Source organism: Gymnodraco acuticeps, unplaced genomic scaffold (assembly GCF_902827175.1).
Source record: "Gymnodraco acuticeps unplaced genomic scaffold, fGymAcu1.1, whole genome shotgun sequence".
In the NCBI taxonomy this organism is placed as follows: domain Eukaryota; kingdom Metazoa; phylum Chordata; class Actinopteri; order Perciformes; family Bathydraconidae; genus Gymnodraco; species Gymnodraco acuticeps.
In genome coordinates this window covers 1,236,049-1,262,630 of record NW_022992150.1, presented here as the reverse complement: position 1 = coordinate 1,262,630, position 26,582 = coordinate 1,236,049, and the positions used below count along the sequence as shown (strand labels likewise).

The 26,582-nt window shown below is 39.6% G+C and overlaps 1 protein-coding gene across 1 annotated transcript in view; it reads right to left on the bottom strand.

The window, feature by feature from the left end:
- auts2a (activator of transcription and developmental regulator AUTS2 a) overlaps positions 1 to 26,243 on the bottom strand; it is a 289,935-nt gene extending 263,692 nt beyond the window's left edge. The window contains 2 exon segments of the mRNA XM_034204116.1: positions 23,497 to 24,232; positions 26,025 to 26,243. Of these exon segments, the coding sequence (XP_034060007.1) occupies positions 23,497 to 23,784 (288 nt within the window). The 5' untranslated portion in view covers positions 23,785 to 24,232; positions 26,025 to 26,243.
- Between the last annotated feature and the right edge of the window lie 339 nt (positions 26,244 to 26,582).

The following is a 26,582-nucleotide window of genomic DNA, read 5'->3' as shown; positions in this document are numbered from 1 at the left end:
TGGTAATGTAATGAGGCAAGCCATAACAATAAATAGTTACTGAGGGATTATGAGCTCTTAATGATCGCAGTGCCGCCAATTAATGCCGTTTAGTCTTAGTGGCTTGTTTGCATTGCCAGCACACTGCCTGATGGGAGCAGTCAGGGAGAGGGAGGCGGTCAGAGGCAAGAGAGAGGAAAGTAGGAAAAGAGAAAAAGACAGACAGCTTAGTACTGGTGGCAAGGCAGCACTGTCCTTGAGAGCATGTCAGCTGAATGCTGAGGAAGGACAGAGTGGTGAGCTGCTGCTGTCTGGCAGCAACACAGCCCCTCTGGGGGGGGACCAGTAACCACAGACAGAGGAGCAGTCAAAGCCTTCCTGCTTTTGAATGGGCCATTCACCAAAATGACTGTTGGCCTATGTCTATTGCAATGAAATTACATAGCTATTTTATTGTAAAAGCAAAAATGTTGACATTAATATTTGACCTATGTATAGATGACTGTTTTATATGCATGTTGCTTTGACAATTGCATACCATAACAGAACATTACTAGTTAGCAGTGTCATACTAAAGTAGAAGGTTTTTGTAGTTGCTCGAAAGCATCATCAAACTCAGCATTGTGTCGATATGGAAGTTACAAAATATGATTGGAAAATCCCCTCAAATGTTTAGACTTAGTAAATAAATTCCACATTCTTTATTACACAACTTTTTTATTTTATAAGCAATAAAACACATTCTAAATTCAGTGCAATGAGTGGTTTTGCTGCCGTTGCTAGCTGTTTGATCACTTTAGCCAAATTCAACGTTTTAATAATTTCAGATAATATCACAACATCTAAAAGGTAAGACAGACTTCTGGCTTCCTGCTGTTTGTCCTATTCCACTCACCACTTGCGGCTATTGACTTTTTACAAAAAGTACTTAACAAAAAAAGAGCATGCATTCAAATTGATTGTGAAAAGTACATTACAGTTTGTTTGGTGTAGCCATTTTTTTAATACATATTTCAAAGTCATTAATTATGTTTAAGGGAGCCATGGGCATTATGTGTGAGCAAACACCTTTTACTGTAGATGGCATAGAAAAGAAAAGTGTTTACACAGCTCCTGCAAAAGTATGTCCTGACATAACATTAGAGATCAATTGCATTTAATCAATTAGCCTGTACTCATAATTAGAGGCTCTGCAAAACCACTGGCTGTGTTTAACCAGTGGGTGAACTTTTTAATTTGTTACATGTGGCAGTGACGCCGCTGCATTCTTGCAGTTTAAGGAATCCAAATCACAGTCCATACGGTAAAGGCTCCGTCTCCAACTGTGTAATTCATACCACCAGGGAGATGGCGTGTATCCCACTGGAGGGCAAAAGTCCACATTGAGTGCTTGAGGAAAACACTGCAAGGGAGGTCTTGCTCTCAAAGTGATATCGTCACAGCATCAAGAGCAAGGGGAAATGACGGTTATTTTGTCACCTCCAACAGTCTAGCACTTTCACAAAAAGCTTCTGGCAACAGTAGTTTAGTTGTAAGTTGAAGTGTAAAAATATAGAAAAATCTAAATAAAGAGAAATCTTTCAATCTACTTAATAGTACAATAAACTATTATATTATTACTCAAGAGAAATGTAAACATGCCAATGAAGAGCAGTAGGCTGCCAAATTATTTTGCATCCAATAAATCATGTAGAACCACTAACTCCCACTTAATGGGATGACTGAGTTTTGATATGGGCATATTTTATTATCAAAAAAACAAGTGAATATTTCTGTTCAGTAAAACAATAAGAGAATAATATAACATTGTGGATGTGTGTTCCAGAAGGACTTGTGGTGCTATGGCTCAGTGGGGCCTCCTTAAAACTTAAGTGTCCCAAATGGCCTTGAGAAAACACTCAACTATTCTAAACTGGTAAAAAAAAGAAAAGTCAATACAGGGTAGTGGTGCCATGATGATCACATAGGAATGAGGTTAAGCCACTTAGTACATACTGCATACGACAATCACATCCATCTTTCACTAGATCTTTTCTGACCCATTTTTCCATAAAAGGAATTAAAGAGGGAAATGTGATGGGCTATTTTTGCTATATTCCCTATGGAGTTCTGGATAAAAAAAAGCTGTGCAGCTAAACTGACTACACACATATGCTGGTATTCAGCATGTCATAAACCATATGTTACAACCATATGTGGCCTAATTCCTGTTGAATCACAAAACAATGTGCAGCTTATTGGACATGTTTATCAGCAACAACTTGAAGGGCAGTGGTTTCCCTCTACCGACCCTCCCAGTGATGACAGCAGCAATAAGGTGAGAATTGTCTCATGGGGGAGGAGGTGGGAAAGAAGCAACCCTGCTCTAATAGATGCTGTGAAATATCTGTAACTCTTATCAGAAAGCTTGGGCACTTGTCAGGTCAGAGGCAGTACCACTTGCAGAGCTGCTTGGGTCGCGGGAACGTTAGTAGCAGAAATGCACACGCACACACAATTTACACCTCTCAGAAATAACTATCCCTCAATTGTAACAGATACTGCAATTACCTGAACAATTCGGAAGACAGTGCAGCAGAGAGTGCTTTCCTGCAGAGAATGCTTGTGTATGTGTTGGTGTGAGTGTGTTTGTGTGAATGTGTATGTGTGTGCAGAAAAGGCCCACTTCATCTAAATTACACGACATGTAGATTGATGAACATAACACAAGTCCAAAGGAACATGTGCGAGTTCAACCAGGAAACGTAAAGCCGTAATCTGTTAGCCGAGGTGCATGTGATGAATACATATTTAATATACAACGTTTCTTTTTTTATTGTTTGATTTGTATTGGTAATTCAGTTTTATAGTATAAGATATATTGTTTTTATTCCTATTGGAACTTGTCAAATTTGGAAAAATACAGAAGTGTTTGAAATGTTGCTTGTTTTTATAATGAATAGTTTAGTAAACTTGCCAGTAGGCATAGTGCCATCTCAGACTCCAGCAAGAGGATAGTTTTCTTTCCTTGCCACTTTCACTACACTCTTGTTTGAAACAAATGAAAAGAAAAGGATACTTATGCGCTATGTATTTTCCCCACTGTACTGAACTTGTGCCAAACCATGATTTCTTGAGTACAATTACAGCCCCACATGGAGGGAAAATAAGGATGTGATAGCAAAGGTAATGGCTGTTTGATGCATAATGCAGCAGGTGGTAAGCTTCAGGGTTTCGAAATTAGGGGTTGGGGAAAACGTTTTTTTCTACTTTGATTTGTCTGCAGATGAGACACTTTTCTCTCAGCCACGTTATTTTTGTGTTTGTCAGTTGTATTTGTCTGGGAACGCGCTGTCCATTTTCCCCAACTGCACCAGAGCGTGCTGAGATGAGCCCACAGCTCCACTGATTGTCAAGAGTGTCTGTTAGTGTGTCTGCCTTCTCTCTCTGTATGTGTGTTTGTCAGTCAGCCTTCGACTTATTTCCTCCTCTTGTCCGTCTGTCCATCTTTGCTGACTGGGCCTGCTCTGCCACACGCAGAGCCTCTAGTCTAGGAAAACAAACATCACTCTTTTCCTACTCTCCTCTGAGTGTCCCGAGGAGCCTCCTTGCACAAAGCAAATAATGTCATGTGCAACCACAGAAAACTCTCCCTTCCTGCTGCTCTCTATTCCCGCCTTCCTCTCCCTCCTCTGAATCCCATCAAACTGCCCAGTACAAACTCCCCTCACCACTAGGGATGCCAGCGATTATTCAATTAATCCTTACAGTCTCCATAATCGAATATTATTTTTAAAAATCGATTTTATTTATATATTTTTTTATTATTATTTATGTTTTTTTTTTTCTGGCTTAGTTTCAACCAAAATATAGACTAATGCTAATAATAGTATTAACAAATGTAAATGGCCATTGGTCACACCACCAGTTTGTTTTACTGTAAACTTGGAGGAAGCCTGCGTGCAGAGCAGACTGCAGCACGCTACACACCGCCCCCGCCCCCACCCCCTCCCTCCCTCACACGTGCGACTAAAGATGAACAAAGCGGCAGGTAAAAAGAGTTCCTCCTCGTGGAACTACTTCGAACTTCGATTAATCGATTATTATTCGCCAGGGCTGCCGAATAATCGATTTTGATCATGGTCAGTTTCTGGCAACCCTACTCACCACAAGACACTCAAAACAGACATGACAACTAGACAACTATAACCCCTTTCAGCCCTCACGTGAGCCAGACAGTCATTTATTACTGAATAAGAAATGCTGCCTGCAAGCAAACCTACACTTTATATTACCCTTATGACTCACCATACTCTTTTCTCTCCATACATTGACCCCCACCAAGCAACAGAGTTCAATCACTTTGCTCTATCCAATCACAATTAGGAAGGATTGTGTAATTCAGAGCTCAGGGGGCACGTTTCCCCTGATTTACCACAAGCCATTCAATTAAGAGCAGATTAGTACCTGAGGGCTGACAAAGAGGTGATTTAATTAACCTCAGCCTATTAGTGTGAGAACATTGCATTTGTTTCTGACTAACTAACCAAGCCACAATAAACTTACATTTGGGGTGTTTTACATGGTCGACGATGCAAGTACTGTGAGCGCGGAGATATATATAATCAACTGAAGTTTTATCACATTTCTTCTAATATATGTAAGTAGAAATGACATAAAACACATAATACTGTTTCCTAATGTATATATTACAAAGTCAGAATACTACTGAAACATTCACAGTAGGAAGTACTACACTAGGTAGGAGGTATTCTGGATACAGCATTTTGACATAGGAGTTACAAATATGTACAGTAAGTACATTAAGGAGTGGGAATATGTATGTCTTACTGCAGTTGCAGAAATAGACATATTCCAGCAACAAAACAAGTGGGAAACCTGTTTACTCCTTGTTGTTGCACAAACTGTGAAAGATTGACTAGACCCATACTCTCTAAACCCCGACAATTCAGGGTCATATACCGTACTATACATCACTCACAGGCCTCGGTCATCTCGATCCTCTAAGCATGAACGGAACCATTTACCCTCTGGTTAAAGCCACAGCGAACAACCCACACTCATCCTCCAGTTGATTAACTTGCAAGATGAGATGGATCTGTTGGACTAGCCTGAGCTCTGGTTCCTGGGCTCAACTTATCAGCCGCTAATAATGAGGCAAAACAGGAAACAAGTCGATACCGTAAGCATTGGAGCGCACAAATTATTTTGCCTTTCCATTCATTTGGTGGGCAAAATGGAGAGGGGGAGGCTGTTGTTAAACACAGTCTCCGAGCAGACTGATTAACATACTCTTGCAGCCGGTGTGAAAAACACATCAACAAAACAAGCAGGCTTCACAGTGAGTTACGTAGAGAACCCTCACAATTTAAGCACTGGATTAAAGTGTAAGCAACGGTGCGACTGTTCAGGAGGAGAGCAGATTAATAACATGGTTTATTTTCTGGTCAAAGAAACAGTGAAACAATTAAAAAAGGGAAATTAAACAGCTTGACATTGGCATTTTATGACTGACTGTTTATTATACAAACATGTGCAGCAAGTCATAACATGCGAACTAAAACAAATACAAATAAATAAATTCCACCACTGTTGGAGAGGGATCCGAATTTCTAATGAACTATTGATTGAAACCACACGTAGGTGATTGCAGGAGGGCACATCAAGACCACTTCATCCATCAGGCCTGTCAGAGCTCCCCAGCAGGAGCAGAAGGCAACAACACATCATTAAAGACGGAGGGTACTTATTCACACATAACTCACACTATTTGGAGCTGCTAAACCCACAGCCGTGCCTTAAGTCTGGCTGTGATTTAGGAGCACTTCCTGCAGCAGGCATCAATATCAATTACTGTAGCTATAAGATGTATTTAGGGAAGGGGGAAAAATGTGCCAGACATTCATTTAGTTTACAACCTTGTTCTCAAAACAATTGTATTACACTAACAGTTGCAAATGGCTGCCTTCAGTTAGTATGGGAGTCTGGCAGTAGAAAGCATGTTTTCCAGCCCTAAATGACAGGTAACATTAGAAATAAAATGCCAGACATAAAACAAAAAGGGTGTAGCTACATATGGGGAAGGCAAAACATTTTTTTTTCTTTCAATGCATTACTCATCTCAAATTCTGGAATACTGTTTTCTGCATTGTTGTGACACTTTATTGACAACACCATTGTTTACATTCCTGCTCATGTGTGCCTCTCTTACTAACCAGCGGGCCTGATCAGGCACCAAAACAGTGACTTCCAACCTCAGTTTGGGGATAAGATCCAGGCTGTTTTCAATAGAGTCAATGGTGGCTTCATATTTTGTACAGCTCTGCATTACAGCAAATAATACACTATACATAGGATGGGTCTCCACTCTCCACGCATGAACTCAATAAACTCATCTCAGGCAGACGCAGCAGATTCTCACTTTTCCATGAGGCTAATTTAATACAGAGGCTCCACCGTCCTCTCGTACATCATTACACTGTCGGAGTCTCAAGAGATTTTGTGTATGAAGGCATTAACCCTGTATGACCTAGAATTAGCCTTCCTGAGAAGCAGCAAAAGAGGCGTAATCATGATCCAAGCCCTTCGAGCAGATTGTTTTACGAAATAACATCTCCAGGAAACCAGATCTAAGTGTAACCCACTCAAATAATGCAGTGAGTTTTTCACCCTGTAATAACCAGCAACTCCCACTCGGGGCAGTGCTGGGGCATCATATGAGGGAGGAGAGGAAGAGCAGGCCAGGTGTGGTTGTTAATGAGGCTCAATGAGTGGCAGCTGAGTGTGGGCCCTGTGTTTGTAAGAGTGTGGGCAGTGTTCCAATTGTTTGAGGATGTGCTTTTTTGATGCTGCAGGGAACCAGGAACTAGCAGAACCGACAAGTTTTTGTAGCTGCAGTTGTTGTCTTCTACTCACCAGAGAAAGGATTCTACTCACCAGAGAAAGGATTCTACTCACCAGAGAAAGGATTCTAAAGGATTCTACTCACCAGAGAAAGGATTCTAAAGGATTCTACTCACCAGAGAAAGGATTCTAAAGGATTCTACTCACCAGAGAAAGGATTCTAAAGGATTCTACTCACCAGAGAAAGGATTCTAAAGGATTCTACTCACCAGAGAAAGGATTCTACTCACCAGAAAAAGGATTCTAAAGGATTCTACTCACCAGCAAAAGGACTGATGGTCATTGGATTACCAGAGAGAGAGAAACTACAGACTACCCGGGTTCGATTAATGTTGTTTTGTCCATGATAGCAGATTGGATTTCACTGGGGTGGATGAGGGGTTTGTGAAAGTGTTGTATGAATGTTTAATAAAATGCCGGCTATATTAATTTGATATTATTTGTTCTATTTATATTATCTTCTACTCCTCATTGAAAGCAACCTAGTACATAGAAGTGTTACATAAGCTCCTTTAAAACTGAATTTAACAGATGTAATAACCCTGAAATCTATTTCTTAGCAAAGTATTTCAGTTCACTGCTTAGTGCTTTACATTGATTCAACTACATAAAAAAACCTTACACTGCATGCTGTATTTTACAACTATCTTCCATATTATGAAATGAGTACAACATATTTATGATGTTGACAGCATACAGAATATGAGCTGGAAGGGAGACGGCAAGCCAACTATAGTTCCAACTCTGGCATGATTATATTTTACTGATCCGCCTGCCAAAAGCCAATTTCCCTTGCAAAGCAGCTCGTTCTTGACACCTAGAGATGAAAGACCAGGCAATGACAAGAAGCACACTCAACAACTCAGGCTGCCAGGCTCTAGCTGGATTTGACATTGACACAGCATCAACTACAAATATGTACATACATATAGAGCTGAACAATTTGCCGAAACATCTACAAGCAGCCAGAGCGACAGACGCATACAGGAATTTCTTTTAAAGGGGTTTGAGTGTTAATGTCTTCAAGAAGAATTCCAGACACATTCATATCCATTTTTGCAACGTAAGCTCTATTCCTCAAAAGTGTATGAGTAGGCTCTCTCATTGAAAGTTGTCTCTACAGGATCCATCCTCTGTGATAATAGCAGTATTTCACTTTTATGGGACATAATATAAGTTGATCTTACAGTAGATCAACTTATATTATGTCCCATAAAAGTGAAATATAAAGGCAGCTCCAGCTATTTCAACAAATGTAATCACACTGGTGGCGCGCTGAAATGTTGAAGCGTTTATCTTTTCTTTGGGAGCAGTGTAATTTAGAGCCTGAGAGAAATAAATAAATGTATGCGTTTGTGATACCAAGCACTAACATAGTTTTAAAAAACATTGTGCATTACCACCTCCCTCTGGACGAAGGTAGGACCAGTCAATATACATTCATACAAGCAGCTAAGAATACATGTAAAAGTCAAGTCAAAAATATCTAAGCAGCTTGGAGTTAGTCATTCAGCATTGACATTGTCTCTTAAATGCTCAAGTACTGAATCAACACAATCTGCAATTACATTTTTGGTTTTGTTAATCTTCATACAATAACATTGTGCTCAGCTTTAGATAAACTGTGTGCCCTTTTTATCATAACTGTCTCTCGCTTCAAATCAAAATGTTTTGGGATTTTACATTTGCTGAATGCCTTGACATCTAATAAATTGTCTGACAGAACAACTCAGTGTTGAACTAATTGCTCAGTGGGGCTTTCAATATGGCTAAACACTTGCAGCCAATTACAACCCCCTCAACACAGACTCACACACATTTGTGCACCACCCTCAGCCTCAGTCACTCCTGCTCCAAATCAGCATGCACATGTACAAACCTGGGCTGACAGCGGAGAGGATTACGTTTCAGACAAAGAGGAGGGTGAGGTCGACTCCGTGCTTGCTAGTTCATGTAGGGTGATAGTAATCAAGCTTGCCAAGAAAACTTCAGTTTGAATACTTAACTGCCTTCTTGCCCTGTAGTTGTGTTTCTTTTAATAATATAAACCTAAAGAGGACCGTTGATATAAAAAAATAGTTTTTGTTAAATGTGTGCATTAGCAGACAAAATGGAGTGAGCCAGATCGTAGAACTTGTCAGTACCCTTGATCGGTACTGGGATGAAATGGAAAGTAAAAGCCATTGTTTGAAGTCAAAATATTTTAAATATCTTGCTGTGCTGTCACATTTAAACTGAGGTTAATATAAACCACATTTGAATGGTTATAGGTAAATAAACTGTTTATTTAGAATGCCATTATCTTTGTGAGTTTCAACAGTGTGCGTGTGCCATTAACACATTTGGATAAATGTCCTGGGGAGTGATAGTCCCTCTCCCTGGACCACTCGGGCTATTTAACCAAACCGTTGGCTGGCATTCAGCAGCATGCCACTGTAAACTGTTAAACACTTCTAATGAACAGAATAGAAAATGGAACTGTTACAACAATTGGAAGCAAATACAATAATTAAGGTCATTATCTTGCTGGATGGTACTATCTACCAGTCTTATGGCAACAAAACAAATGGCACAATTGTTCACAGTCTAATACATGCAAAAAATACCAATTACAATAATACAAACACAATTAATCCGGATTACATTTTCACAGGCATATTTTGTATCATTTCTGCCCTTTGATGCTTCTCATCAGATTGAAAACTGAACTATCTCCACAATGTGTGATGAAAAATAAGTAAAGGATTTTTAATTGGATAAAATGACATCCTTTACCGGGTCACATGGGTAATTTAAGTGTAGAGTTTTCAGGTTATTTAATTGGACATAAAAGCAGAAGATGGATGGATGGATGTTTGGGCATAGATTATTACTTTACCTTCATTCCTCTCTCTACCTGGTGTTTGGAAATTACATCATGTTCAATGTGCCAAGCAATATACGGTACCACACAGTTTGGCCATGCTTCCAAACTGGACCATAATATTCGGGAGCAGTACAGATCTCTCCTGCTGGGAGGCCACAGTGGTAATGCATGTATAAACATGGTCCTGAACACAGAACCGCAGTGTGCTGCCGGTTAATGGGGCCAGTAGGAAGGGTGCACTGCAGTTGAAACCAGCCAAACAGGCATTTCTGATAGAGCCATTGTTTTGATTGAACTTGCTTGTATTCAGAAAGAATGTCTGGTGACTACCTTGGAAAAGTTTGAGAACAAACCCAAGATTGTGTATAATCAAGGAATCAAATGTTATTTTCAAAGGTCATCTTAAAAAACTAATACTTGTCAAATAGCATATGTTGGTTTGTCTAACCTTTGAGAGTATAAGACGGGTGAGCAGAGCAATATCATTATGTATTATGCTCTGTCTGCACAGGGGCAATCAATGGTTCATTTCACAGGAGTCTCTCTGGGGGAGAGGCAGCTCAGAGGAGGGGGGAGAGGCAGCTCAGAGGAGGAGGAAGAGGGATGGCTGAGTGGCAGCGAGAGAAACAGGCGCAGAGACAGACTGTACAAGCCTCCAGTGCCGAGTGAAGCCCGAGCCCTGTGGGAGAGTAGGGATGACGACGGCCCCGCAGACACTGAGGAGCTGTTGACAAGCAGGATGCCCCCCCAACAACCACCACAGCCATCACCAGCAACCATCCTGTTCCCAGTACTGCAGTTACAAGACCATTTTAGAAGCACTGAACAGGGCCCCCACAGAGAGAAGCACTCCATTGTGACACTGTATTGTAATGTACAGGCCGCGGGAGACGTGATGAGCAACGGTGCATTAATGCCGACACTGTTCTATGTGCTCTACTGTGATTTTTTTTACAGGCTGCAGAGCCAGCAGTAAATCACTTTCACAGCACATGGAGCTATGCCAGCTGCCTTATCTAATGTTAAGTGCCTTGAGGGCAGGGGAAAAAACACTTTCCACTCTGTGTGGAACATGAAGTTACAGGGACACAGATTAAGCACATTCCTGTTTTTTGTCAAATATTTGACAGAAATATTTCGAGGTGAGCTTAGGGTGTTAATATTCCTAAATAGTTCTGACATACAGATGTGAATTATGTACAAACATGAGTTAAAGTTTAACATAGCAACTAACCAGGTTTACACTTGACCAGAGATTGAAAAATGAGTACAGAAGAACTACGGCAGGCAGGTTTGACTGTCTGGTAAATCCGATCAGGCTCAAGGTCACAGACAGGCTTGGATTAATAGCTTAAAACCTCACTGGCGTAGGAACAACTGAGTGGATTGATCAATTTAACTGATGCTTTGTCTCACGTTGAAGGGGTGGGGGGGTGTGTGTGTGTGTGTGTGTGTGTTTTCTCAGTGGTAGAGGAAAATGAAATCAACCCTCTCTGTCTGGTCACCCAATGCCTGAAAAACCTTTTTTTACTGAAGATATGCATTTCGATTAAACAAAGGCAAATTTTAGGCAACTCACCAAATTCTGTATTCATTATACATTTCCCTTTACAGTAGCCTTAGGCAACTTCACTACAAGTGACTTTAAAATGCTCTTTTGCATGTCCCTACGTTTTTGGTTTATGATTTCATCGTAAGATTTTCTGATCTCCATTAATGATGCCTATTAGTATTGTATTGCCATTTTCTAATCAGAATAATCCATACTAAATGTCCAAAGAAGACACTAGAAGTGCATATTGACAGTATGAATTGTACAGCAAGAGTAAAATACTGTTTAATCATCAACTTCTATTTGAAATATGTTGATATAAACAAACAAAATGCAGAGTTTCTGGTTAAGGTACTCCCATGCAAGGTTTTTCAGCCTTTTAGTTTTTGCATCATTGTAAATTAAGGACAAAAGGAATAACAATGCAACAATGATTTTTTTCCATAATGATTTTTTCTCACAATGCTGGCAGTCCTCACACATCTGAATGCAGGATCGATATTATGGAGAAGATAATGTACAGAGAGGATCAGAGAGTTCAGCTAGGACTGATCCTGCAGAGCAGATACATGAGGGGTGCAGGATAACTGCTTTTAAATGTATAGAGGGTGGAAACCTTGTAATGAAACAATATGGGCACTAGACATTTAGGCTCTTGGAAATCACTCACTGTCATTCCCACTACTGACTCACCACCATGACACGATAGATGTGACGAAGGAGGCTTACGCACTGGTAGCACACTCAGTATGTCTAATTGGCAGCCTTGGGTTATTGCAGCATGCACTACGGGGAAACTGCACAAACAGGAGAAAACGAGACTATTGTGTAAAATATAATGCCTTATCATGGGGTCTGCTTGCTGAGTGATAAGGCCTGTGTGGATAGCCCACCGGCTGTTTCCACTCACTGCTTGTACAGCACAGCTGGTAAAACTAAATCCAGCCTAAAACCGTGCCTTGCTACAGTGTCTGTGTGTAAATGTGTGTTTACATGATTCACGCACACCCTGGGATGTGTTAAATCAACAAAACCATGCGGGCATTTACATAGGAGCACCTTTCGTCCGAGCTTAAGTCTTCCATTTAAAAAACTCTGCACAGGATTAATGAAAAGCGCTCCACCAGGGGAATGAAGCCGTATAATGTAGATGCACACAGGTTTTGTTTAGCGATAACCCACCACCCCTGCAGGGTCCAACAGACAGTCCATCAACCACCCTGCAACAATGACCTGCCTCAGCTGTAATGAAGAGCGTCCGGAGACATGTGTCCAAAGCAGTACATTAAAAGAAGAAAAGTTCACCTAAAATTAAACTCAAATGAAATATTATGGTTTCATTAAATGTTCTCAGTCTGGGAAATATCATTAATTTGACTGGCTGCTTTTCCATGTTTACTAATTAGCCCAAACTTAGTTGAGCATAAACCTTTCCATTTTTGCCAGCAGCAGATTGTTCATTATAATCACGTCAATTTCCAAAACTTGCAAAAATGTTATTCATCCAGGATTCCACTGCTCTTCTCCTTTAGCACTGTCTTTAACTCTCAATCAGGTTCTTAGTCTTAAGAAATAACATGTTTTTACATAAATGAATGCTGATTTTGCTACTCTGACATGAAAAGCTGTTTAGACATTGTGTGTGATTATTTCTCATGTTTTATTTTTCATGTGATCACAGTTAATCATCTCATCATTCAAAGCTGTTCATTCTAAAGTAATAATTCCCTGACAAGGAGAAACAATTATGAACATGTTTGATTATTATTTGAAACAGCTTTTTGCATAAGTTAACAATTTGTTTGTTTAAAAATAGGCCACTTACCAAGTATGTGGTGGTTGTAACGAATTCTTAAGCAAAGTCCTCCTTGGGCAAACACTTATCCACAGTGGCTTTTTCTTTAATAGAGGTGTTATTTGTGGATGAGATGTTGTGGGATCTGGCTTTCTTTTCTATTTTCCCTCAAGCAAAAAGGCACATGAGCCGAATAGCACTTACTGAAAACAATACAAGGCTGTGTTTTCATTTGGGATAAAGCTCCGGATCCTTTTGGCTTTCTGTCCCCGCTGCACACACTTACACAACATAGTCGGATGTTTTCCTCTCTCAGAAACCATGAAGTATATTTTCTGCAGTCTCTCTTTCTCTCACACACATAACACACAAAGGCATGTACACTGGGCTCTCTCCAAGTATAGACTTCGATCAAATCAGATTTATAATAGTTTAACTTGAATAGCTGCTTTTTCAAACTACTGGCATGGCCGGTAATTGCACCACGTTAATTAGGTATTTAAGCATTCATCAAAAATCAACATTGTTTTTTCCTAAGTGAAATAAGACCTTTGTCTTGTTTGTTTTAAGATTAAAAGCATATGTTAAATGATTGTAAAGAAATGATGCTAAAAGCAACAGGTAGCCAGTTTAAGAAATCCAGACGATTATCAGAATCAGGTTTATTACCAGGTAGGTTTACACGTACGAGGAATTTGACTTGGTGTCGTGGTGCATAAAACAAGAATATACTGAATGCGGTCATATTTCATGGACATAAGATGGCAGTGTTATTTTGAAAGGCTCTTAAGTGGAATTTGCAGTTTAACAGTTAGCTAAAACTGATGGATTAACAGTGCACATTTTGTTTTGCTTAAAGCTTTGGGTAAGTTGTTGGAAGAAAAAGGTTAAAGTTATAAATAAATAGTTCAAATAGTTAGCCAAAAGTAATAGATACACTGATTAAAATATATAAGTATTTGATAAATAGATTGGTAGTAGATGTGAAAGCTCAAACCTCAAGGCTTTATTAAACACGTTCTAGTGACTGTACGCCTTGACTCCCACTGGCTAAAATATCAAAATGCCACTTCGAAAAGCCATATTTGATCTGCTTCAAAAGTGATCCAACATCAAGCGGATGGCCCAAAACCCTTTTTACATTGGATGCCGAACAGGGTCCATAACATGGCTAACTTAAAAGCTGCATCCAAAGAGGGACCGAAGTGAGTCGCAGTTACAGTCCACAGAAAACCTCCTACTGAGCATCTAGAGCAGTTATTTCCACAGGCAAAGGCAGGGGGGTGACATCATACTGAGACACAGACATGGAGCCTTTCATTAGTATTTAAACATCATCTGACCTGAAAGAGATGGAACTGCATCCTGTGCTACATAGCTCAGCCTGGGGATAACTAAGGTGCTGTGAGAAAACCAAATTGTAAGGTATTAGAGGCTATGATATACGCCAATTTCCTAAATATTGCAAAAAGCTTGTGAGTGGAATAAAGTCTGGCATTCAGTCTAGGGTAAACAATTCTTTAAAAAAAAAGAAAGAACTGAAGCAGTGGAGGTTTTTTTAGCAAAGCTTATCTGAGTGCAGGCTTGGAAACAGATGGAAATGAAACATGGAAAGGCTGGCTCTGGTTGAAAGAAGGATCAGAGAAGAGACGGGGGATCAGAGGTTCAAAGCTGCAGGTAGAGATCTCCACAAGCCCGTGGTGCAGTCACACAGACGCTTTCATATTCTTGAACACACCACCATTAGTATGCACTGTGCAGTTGAGCATGAAAAGGGTCTCTTGTCAAGTAAGAAAGAAAAAGCGGTCCAAATGCATCATCATGGGAGCCATTAAACACTAAAGAGAGTGGCCACGGCTCTACTTCAGAGATGGCATTTTACAATCGACCTTAACCAACATTTATCTCTTCCGCCTTCACATCTGTCACTAGAACCTGCCAAAATAAAAACAAAGATGAAATGGAAAATAAAATGGCCTGGGCTCAGCGAGCTGGTGCCTCACAGATCAGCATAAATACATGTTTCTTAACTGAGGCAAGTTCATTATACCAGGATGAGGATGTGATTTGCCTCTGTGCTAATACTTGGATAAGGAAACACAATGATTTCATTTCAGAGCTGTATGCTACATTAACATTAAGTGTCAGGGAGCCTTGGGTCTTAAAGAGCTGGATCCATTAATCCGATGTTCTTTAGCCACTCCGGGTGTGCCATTAGCAAAAGATTAGCCATTAATGTAGACATAAATTGATGGTAGTCTTATTTTCATTGGTATTGTCATTCATGAATCTCTGCAATAACAGCCTTCAGTCTTTGCAAACAAGTCTGTCCTTTGCATGACAAAAACACATTACCACTTGAAGGTGTTTTCGAGCTGTCAATGCAGTAACAAAAAGCTTTACGCAGTACACAAACTGAACAGTATCTATGATTTAAGATGGACCGGGAAACATCATTTAGAGTAGAAATATGCCCATTTGGAGGCTTTATTGGGAAATATTGACATTATTTATTTAATCATTCAGCATAGTGGAAATATATGGACAGCCCTTAGTTAAAACAAATAACATTTAAGAAGTAAAACAATTCCCTGTGGCTAAAACATTATAAAAGATGTTAATAGTTTGAAGACTGATCATCACTTTGCCTTGCTCTTGCATCCTATAGTCCCATTTGTTTTGCTGTGTGTCATCTTCAAACATTAATGAGGCTTGCGGCACATTTCCCCTGACGCAGAGCTATTTGTTTTGCCTGAGTATATACGAGTGCATCGGTGTCAGTTTCTTCCTTAATGAGTGAGTTGAAAGTGACAGTTTGGGGCACGTGAGTCAGGTGCTTATGAGCCTCTCCACCAGCAAGACATCAATCCAAACCTGAGCACGTTGCATTTTATATGCAAGTTTAAAACAATTTATGAAAGAAGGTTACATTTAAAAAGAAAACTTAACAGCCCTCTTAACATAATATAACAAAATCAGACTATTCTATTCTTACTTGAATACTCCCTATATCTTTTTTGAATGTGACGTTTCTCCTTTAGATCGAAAAAGCAGTTTTTACAGGCGTTTGATGCGACTAAATGTGTCTGTAAGCAGCTCCTACTTTGGCAGATGCAGATCTTAAAAGCATCCTGGGTGGATTCACCTGGATTACATGCATTGTAGCTCTGTGCAGTTACATCCCAATCACAATGGAACCATGTCAGTGACAGATGGAAAGGCAGCACCACCTGAGGCAGGGAAATGAGAAATCTGCTGGAAAAGATAACGTCTGAGTTGTAAAGCATGTAACATGGTTCAATATTGCAGACAAAGTAAGTCTTACAAATTATTCTGCATCCATGGCAAAAAATGTCTTCCAACAGCATCAACGAAGGGACACCACAATAGACTACCTGCTTGAGCAGTCGATTGGGAAACAACGATACCAAATGTACAGTGGTAGGCGATCAATGGGGCTTTGAACAGGGCAGCCCTGGTCCTTTTGATGACTGCACACTCCCAACAGCTTGATAACTGAATGCTGTGACCCTTCCAGAAATCCCACACAACGGAGATGATCTAATTTGCTTTTTAAATTCAGAGATGACATCTTATTTCATTAATGTGTCATTCACTGGGTTGTCACAGCATATTAATGCATATCATTTATCACTCTGACACAAAATGCAGCCACTACTGTCAAGTGACTGGAATAAATATTGTGTGGAAGGTGGGAAATGAATTAAAAGGCTGGAAAAGTGGTATTATTCACTAGACAGGAATATCTGTCAAGGCAGCGTGGCACAAGGAGAGCCGTCAAGAAAAATGAAAGCTTTCTCCAAAGGCAACCTGGTTCATCAACATGAATTGTCTCAGGAACAAAGCTGTAAGAAAACCTGGCTTGATAGTTATCCGTCTTAATTGTTTGAAATGTCATTCTTTTTTAGTCTTTTGGAAACAAGCTGTCAATACATTTGATTTCACATTAGCCTATTTTGTACAATGAAGTCCCAATCAACGTGTTCTTCTCTGCCTGCACTTACAAGTCCTCCGTCAGGCAGACTTCTGAGGGCTGTGCCAAAGAGAAGCAATTGTTTTTGAAATTCTGGCAAGCAGACAGCATCTTCCTACAAACAGTAGAAAAATGCCAAACCGTTAAACTGCAATTCATCATCTTTATTTGGCCATATGTGAGAGGAATTCCCTTTGCTGACATAATTATTACTGCAGTTGATCCTTCCAGCTAAGTACGGAGTCCCGTCCTTAACTCCACTTTAAATGTCAATAGGCATTAATTAGCTAACCGTTTGTTATTTGAAGGTCTGACAACTCGTCAATGAACTCATTATCATTTTGTTCTTCATACCACCTCCACCCACACACACTGATGACTCAACTAAAACATGAACTATGATGCACCGCTGTGCCCTGGCTTATGTGTCACTTATCCAAGGCCACTGTGGGTGTGACAGCAGGGTGACGCTGGTGCACAATATTAACTAACCAAAGAATGCTGAACCAGTCATAAATAGGAAATGGCACATCAATGGAACCAACAAGGACCTGCTGGTGCATCAGTGGTACAGAAATGAAATGTAAAGCACGGGCAGAGGATTGCCACAGCTCTTATGAAACTGGTTTTCCACCAGCAGACATGTTTTATGCATATCCCCGTGATGGACCTTTTGTCAGTGTGATGTGAAGCCTTCAGTGAAAAGCATTAAAGCTCTCAATCGATTGCCTTTCCCCTTGCTCTCTGGTGGTCAGCAGCTAGCGGTCTGCTATGGTGCGGTTAAGCATGACATGTCAAATCGTGTGCTTCCTGATGCAACACTTCAATATAATTTACAAGAGCCAAAAATCGCTTTAACACATATCTCCCTGTGAGTTTGTAGGGGAACTGACACAAATCATGTTAGTGACTTTAAAGTTGACATGTTTTGCTTGAGTAAAGCTAATGAAACAAAATGCCAGCAAAATAACAAACTCTTGGTGACCGTTTCAGAATACAGCTAAAAACACTGCTGCTCATGGTCCAAAACCCACGACAAGCTACGACCTCAGCTGTACTTCGGCAAAACCTAGACAACCAAAACCGGAGAAAGGATTTAACCTCTGGCGTGGAATATATAATATAGCTTTTTGTTGCAAGACATCTTGATAATATCTTCATCTGGACTATCTATTGAAGCTATTTTATTGTGTGTCTTTTTATGGAAAAGAAGGAGTGAAACAGAAACTGCAAATGTGCTCATTTAAAGAGTACTGCTTTTGAGCTGTTCATCGTAATATCACAGGCAGTCAGTCATGTAATAGACTGCTGTTAACCTGGTGAGAAAGAAGACTAGGATCTATAATACAGAAGAAATACAAACATAACAAATAAATAAATAAAAAAGGAGTCTCAATGTTAAACAGCCAAAGAGTCTGATTGGACAGCAGCCTGATCAAGCCTGTATAAGCAGTTGATGCAGTAGTGCCACATTAGGGACACTTTTCAAGTAAAACGGGCACACAGCAAACGTTTTACAGGGAGAGAGGAGTGCTGTAATAAGTCCCCACTACGGCCTCTCTCAGTAGAAATCTGTCTCCATACCAACTCCTTTAAAGGACAGCTGATTCTTTGTACTTTGATCTGTGTGCAATGAATGCTTATTGTTTTTTCATTTCTTACTCAATTTAAGTAAACAACTTTAGGTTTGGGAAAATGAGCAAAGACCTACATTTCTGAAAAGCAGAATGGAAACAACAGTGAGTGATTGTAGCATATTTTGTGGTGCCCAAGCTCCACTGTTACACTTAATAGCTCATAATAAATGCATATCTGTTTTATATTGATATGTTTACCCATCTATTATGTATATGTTATGGTTGAGAAAACTACACAGTGTGAAACAACATAGTTATTCTCCAATCAATATAAGCTCAAAATGCCTCAAGCTACCCATTGACCTCTTGCACTTTTTTACACAAAAAAGAAACAGCCATATGATCACATGTTATAAGAATGTTATCTGTTTATTTACTGCTAAACAGTTCAACTGTAGCATGGCTTTGTGCTCACATTTGTAATGAAATGATATGCAAGTATGAATAGGCCTATTGAGTTATAATGCGTTTAACATTTTAAGGAACGCAGAGTGAGAACGTGTTTTCTCAGTTGGGATCGATAACAGCTATTATGGTTGATTTTACAAAGAGCGTTGTAAAGAATTCAGAATCATTTACTTGCAATGAGTATTTTAGAAGCACATTCTGTATCCTGCATAAGTAAAAAGCAAATCATTGTAATATTAAGACTTGGCTGAAGGTGAAAACTGTCTAATACTTATCATAAAAAGGCCAGAGAAGATTCACCAAAAGCAGTTGCATGCTTTCTGATTTGTCAAGTGTATTCCAAAAACGCCTTCCTATTCATCTGTTGTTAACAATAGTCCCACATGGGTGAGTTACTCCAAACAACAACACCAACAAATAGCCCGATAAACACAACAAGTTGTAGGAAAACCAATGAAAACAGAAGCAATTTCAGTTTGTAAAGTGCCTGATCATGGAGGCTTCAGTCCTGAGACTGCAAAACAGAAAGGGAAAGCTAAGATATCAGCATGCACATGAAAGCAGGCCTGGGAGCAGTGTAGCTCCAGCACTGTGGTGACAGATGGAGAGCACCAGCATATACCTCCAGGGGTCTGACCTCATCAGAATGTAACTTTACTCAGACAGAAAGAGTCACACTGGTCCTATGTTATGCTTGTGCATATCTCCATATATACACTATACACAGTCTTTAATCACAGTTTGGTCAAAACACAAAAGCAAAATATAGCAATTAAAAAGAAGATTGTAAAAGAAAAGATCCCACCCACATTATTAGAGAGTGTAGGCGAATAAGGAAACAGAAGATTTATTGTATTGAATATATCAATTTCAAACTGCAGAAAAATGATTTAAGCTATACAGGCAGTGACAAGTATGATCATTAGCTGAAATACAGAGGACATTTTTTTTCAAACAATCCTGAATAATCTGCTTGGGGGGGATACGTCTGAATCTCAAAGATTTCATTTTGGAGAATGTAATCCTACTAAAACCTAATAACTTGTATTTATTTAAGTTTGTATCCGCAACTTTCTGATTAACCCTCAGTCATAATGTTAACACAGTGAGTCACATCAGAGAGCTGCCAAGTCAAATGTCTTCTATTTGGCCTGTGACCAGCTATAATGAATAAGTGGGGGTCAAGTAGTACTTCAGAGGCAGTAACTAGGGTGGGATTTTCTTTTTATTCCATGCCTACATAAAAGACTGATCTTTGCATCACTAACCTTTCAATCAGAAGCCTGACTGTTTCGCCTTAATGATCCCACAGCAGTGTTTGATATAATTACCCAACATTTCCACCTGTTTCTGTTTCTGACCAGAAGTGAGGCCAGTATGGAAACAGGGGACATGGAGAAGTTATGACAAACGATCCATCTTTTAGGTTAAATCGGAATTATAAGCATTCTCTCATTCCAGCATCTACTGTGTACGGATGTGCTGCTTTGTTTGTGTAATAGTAGTGTAAACTAATATTAGCTTGGTGGGAGGAGGCTTGTGGTTAAAGGCCATAGTCGATAGTTTACTTTCAGTGATTTTGCGTATAAAAATATGAATCTCCAGCTCTCCAACATTTTGGACACAGGGCGTCAAACTGCTATATGTAAAGTTCTCCAACTAATGTTAGATATGATACAAAACAATATTGTCGTCTCCCTTTAGTTCCCTAAATTACAGTGTATCAATACCTTAGGTCACAATCTCAAAGAAACCCTCCTGTGTGTAGATATGTGCACACTCTCACAAACATGAGTATATATTTATTTCTTGCTCGTACTTGAACATTTGTATTACTCGGTGAATCACTCATTGAAAAGACTGTTTTGTAAGAAGTGCCGTTCATATTACTGAGGTTTGATATTAATGTCATTTGATACTGCAATTTGTTTTGATTTATAAGTCATGTGGTTAACTTCAGTAAAAGGCTACAACTGTTTTGTGTAGGGCAATAGAATGTTCAAATATTTTCTACAACAAAAATTAAACTGTAAATCAGTTACAATCAGCCGTATAAGGCAACAACATCATATACACTTCTTTTAAATGTTCATACATTTATAGAACATCATATGCCGAATGTCAAAAACCGTGAATACCGACTAAAATAGCCTTATTCCATTCAATGATATACTGACAGATTTGGGGTAACCTTTATATTATATAATATTAGATTCATATAAGTATCGATGACACATGATTAATACTGTATATTGCCCTAAAGAATGATCAGTTTGATTAACTGTTGACATTAATATTGTGTCCTCTAAAGAGACACTCAATGTAAATATCAGTGCCTTAGTAGACTGACTCAGAAGATATGAATGGAAAGAACATAACACAAGTCAAACAAAACAAGAAGAAATAGAAAGACGTGCAGGCTAAAGTCTGTAAGAGTTATTCTAAATAAATGACACTTGAGCTGTGAAAATAGTTGATCTGACTATCAAAAGGGGTACAGCAAGGACAAGTGAGTGCTGCTGTACATATCCTTGAGATGGGTCACACCAGCCAACAAGAGATTATTATCACACTGCATGTATTAGAAAGTCAGGCTGTGTTATCCTGGTATGTTCCCGAGTCTGACCTTGTAAAGTTGCATACTAGTGCATACTATTTTCATATTATGCAAGAATAAGATCAGGGTGAACACAATACTAAATCCTTAAAACATTTGATCCAAAACTTACAGTTGGATTGGTAATATTTAACCCTAACTCAAATTAACAATACCCAACCATGGCATACATGATTTAAGAAGCAACATTTGAAGTGGTGAACACACTAATGCTGGGGCCAAGTGGGGCTATGAGTGGTGTAATGAGTAGTGCTGCAGCGACGCGTCGACGATGACGTCGTCGTCGACAGATCAAATGTTTTACATTACGTTTTTTTTACATTACGTTTTTTATGAATTGAACAACAGAAAAATAATCGTTAGATTAGTCGACTAATCGATCAAATAATCGCCCGATTAATCGTTTTCAAAATAATCGTTTCCCCCCAGCACTAATGAGTAGTAAAAGGTATGCCGAAGGTAAAACAATAAATTAAATATATGTTTGGCGTTTTGTGTTGGAAGTGCTTTACATCACCATTATCCAAAAAACTAATTAAGGAAAAATTGATTAAAAACTTGCAAAATCTATGTTGCCAGCGCTGCAGCTGTTCTGGATGCTCATGGTGTCCTAACACCTGACTAATGTCTAAGTTTGGCTCATTTATGGTACAAAGTACTTTTATCTATTTTGTTTTACACTGTGTATTTTTAAGTCAGTAGAGGCAGGATTCTGAGATGTTTGCTGTTTGAACCTGATTTGACATCATCTTCAACAGCATGGTGTAAGGCATAGTATAGGTTTTGCATGATGCAATGAACGGCATAGTTACTTAGGTTATTGGTTGTATGGCATAGTGTATGGCATAGAGTACAGCATAGTGAATGTTGTGTACATCGAAGTGAACAGGAGTACAGAACACATACTACTTCAGTGTGATATGTCTTCACGCTTGCTGTCTTAACTGGAGAAAACAAATTGCTTTCGAGCAACAGAATGTGGATGAGTTATGCATATGCCAATTAATTGGATGTAATGTAAATGTGCATCTCCAGTAGCTTGGACATTTAAAAATGTAGGGTTCGCAGGATGTGTCAAACAAGTGATGATTCTTTCAGACAAATGAGTTGTCTGCTGTGTTTTAACTTCACTCAAGTATTGGCTCAGCTCACTAAGAACCTGAACAAATTAAAAAGGAACCAGGTACCAGATACTAGAACTGAGTCGTAAAATGCTGGAAAAATGTCCCTTAAGACACTTTTCTTTGTAATTTTCTTTTACACTTGTCACCAATCTATCAGTTATCATTATAGACAAAAATAGCAGTGGTGCTACATACTGTAAAATGCTAGGATATATTGTTGGAACCAAATGAATAGTCAGTACACAGTAAATGACTCTGAATAAACTATTGTAAAATAGCTCAAATTGCTTTTTTACACTACAAACATACCTGAACAACCCTAATCTGGTGTAAGGCTTTGCTGGAAAACTCTTGTTGAAAACAAATCGAGAGCAGTACACTAAACAACAGCCTTTCAGTGACACAGATGTAATCATGGCTGCAGCACTACATTTAAAGCTACATCTGTTCAACTCCAGCTCACACAACAGCCATATGCAGACTGGAGCCAAAACACTTGGCCGGCCGAGTCAGAGAGGCACACAAGAACCAACACATATTTACACAGTGTTACAGATTTTCAACACGATTGTCAGGCAAAAAACTCAACACACACCACGTTTCACAGAGTGTTTTACTCACCTCCAGAGCCTCCAAGGTGACGAATCCTGTGATGGAGAAGCCATCGATGATGTCCTCTTCGGCGGAAGTAGAGTCCTTTCGCTTCCTCCGTGGGGGTCGAGGGCGGGATGAGGAGGGCTTCCTGTTGCCCTCCCTCTCTGAGTCAGAGGAAAAGCGAAAGACCGAGCCCTTAACATGGTTGTTCTTTATCCCATTTGATCTCCTGTCTCGATCCCTCACCGACCTTGACTTCCTCTTCTTGCGGAGGCCACTCGATCGAGGGCCATCCATGCCTTTCATGGGAAGCATCCAGATAAACCCACTTCTTACAGAGAAACAAACTCTTCAAGTGCCAAACACTGGCACAGCTTGACCTCCACTTGTGTGGAAACCCCAGAAGAGAAACTCCACAATATCCAAGAAATGTTACTGATGTATTATATCCAAGGTAACCATGTAATATCCAACAGATGAAACCTTTAACAGGTAACACAAAACTGCATCGAGTCACTGAACCAAACTAGGTTCTGAGCAAAAATCCCCAAAGGCAGTCCATCAAATCCTAAAACAGAGGTGTAAAATGATCTATTAAACACGTTATCACCAAGCTGTCAATTCCGCCAGAGGAAGAGCTTTTCAAGTTAAAGCAAATATCTGCTCAGTGAACATGTCCCGCCACGGTGAGTTGAGCAGGTGATGCCACATCCTTCTTCTTCAGGAACCTACTCCCTTACCCAAGGTCAGTAAACTCTACCTCCTGCAAGACAAAGACAGAGAGAGAGAGAGCAAGCATTTGCCACATGTTCACACTGCAATTTTGACTGTTCATTTAGTCAACGAGAGGTTTTTTAAGGGAACTGCATACTATACAGAAGGCTGTTGCCATTCTACAGGATGCGAAATGAATGTAAAATTGGGCTGGCTTCAGGCTCGCTTAGCATATTGTGTTTTCTTACGCTTCCAGGTAATCAAGCCCTGCGATAAATCATGTGGAATCATTTTTTACTTTGCCACTTGGTGTTTTAAACCTCACAACATGAACTTGTTGTTGTCTTTGGCACTGTCAAAGTTATATTCAATCAACATACAGAGAGAATGTTTGTCACAACAAATGCAAATTGAGAACTGTCAATGTATTCTATCCTCCCACTTTTGTTAATTACATAATTTAGAAATTAACATTAATTTTGAACACATTCAATATTATTGTTAAAGCATATAAACGTAGGACTTAAGCTTTTTACATATAGTAGAACATATCACCTCAAGTGTAAGAGAAGTGATTGTAATGCCTTTCTTGAATAAAACTTGTTCTAACATGTATCAATCTTTAAAAAGTCTGTCAGAATAAACAAAATGTCACATTGGGCACAATATTTCACTCACATATTCCACCAATAAAACAGAACAATATTTCTGTTTTGAATAAATGAAAGCAGATCTTATAGAACAGGGTGATGTCCTCTAGCCTTTACACACTAAAAATAAATCAAGACCCTTTGATAATGCCATATTGCACTTCACTATAGATCTTAAGGTGCATGCCTTTATTGTCTGACACTGAAGGCATCTGGCTGATTAACAATATTAGATGCAACATTCAACAGCTTGCAGTCCTATTCTGGATGGTTCTCAAGGCATAGCCTAAAGCCTAGGCCTAAAGCCACTGAAAGTCAATCTGGCATTGTAGTCTAAATCACATATGGCTTCTCTATGTGTCCAGAATATCAATTCTCATCCATTACATCATAGAAATGGTATTCCATGTGGAAGAAAACTGAAAAAACAGAATGCAGGCTTTTTACATATCCTTTCCCTGAATAACCATGCCTCCAAAATGCTGGTTGACACCTTTCTGCATCAACACACACACCAAAAGCAATTTACCACAGTCAACCACCATATTCAACTTTACATTGTCTCCTTGGACACAGGTTGTCAAGCAATGTAGCTCATCTAGCTTCTGCAGCATACAATACATTAACAGTAACACATGTTTTAAACATGCACAACAAATTAAAAAGGCACATCCAACAAGCCAGCGTGCAACCATTTAATTATGGAGCAACAATTTGAAAAGAGATTTCTTCCATTCAGATGTTCTTCCTTCTAACAATCCAGAAAAGGTCATTCCATCTCTATGAAGACGGTCCTAAACCTTTTTCCCCGAGTACCAATGCCTTTAACCTGATAACCCGTGCCAGCACTCATCTAATGACACACATACACACACTGCACAAATAGCTCCCAAAATATCGCTCATGGGGGGAATAAACTGTATTCCAGCACTCGCCCTGGCTTTTTCTAGCTCAGTAAAAGACTCTTTCCCTTGTCTTCGCTCACAGTCCCTTTTTGTCTGCCTATGCTGCCTGTCAGTAGAGATCTCAGGCTCTGTAATCCAGTCCAGCCTACAGCGGCAGCAGCGGACTGGCACTGCCTCCCGCTCCGGCTCTCAAGCTTCATTTTCCACTGTAAAACACACAACAAAAGCAAGCCTCTCTCTTTTTTTTTTGCTCCAGACACGTCATGCAAAACGAAGAAATGCAAACCCTTGCGAGTGGGGAGGGACCGTCCGGACAAGTTGCAGGCCTTCGGTCACTATTAAAAGACAACGCACAAGAAGGTTTGAAGCTGACTAAATAAATCCCGCAAAGGAAAACTATAGGGTATCTCCTCCTCTCCCCAGATCCGAGCTTCAGGATCCCGGAGAAGGGGCGCAGTGATACGGTGATGCCGCAGTGCCGCTTTACAGGCTGCACGCTTCCTCCTCGGCGCAAATAGTGCCGTCTCTGGACATTTGGTAGACTCAGAGTTAAAATAAAGAGACCAGGAACATTGCGGAACACAAGCCAGACATGCTAGTTTACACCTTTTCTTTAACCTTCGAAGTACATTTTAGACGCATTTCTGTCTTTAGTTTGGCATACACTTTATGGCAGTGAATGCAAGAAGGTGTAACAGTATAAAGTTTGTGTTTGTTATGTTAACGCAAGCTGTGAATAAAAAAGAAACACTAACATAATGACTGGCCAGTGTAAAGTGAGCCTCAACTGTGTCGGATAATATATTAATAAAGAATATGCATTTAATAGCATAATTACTGAAGC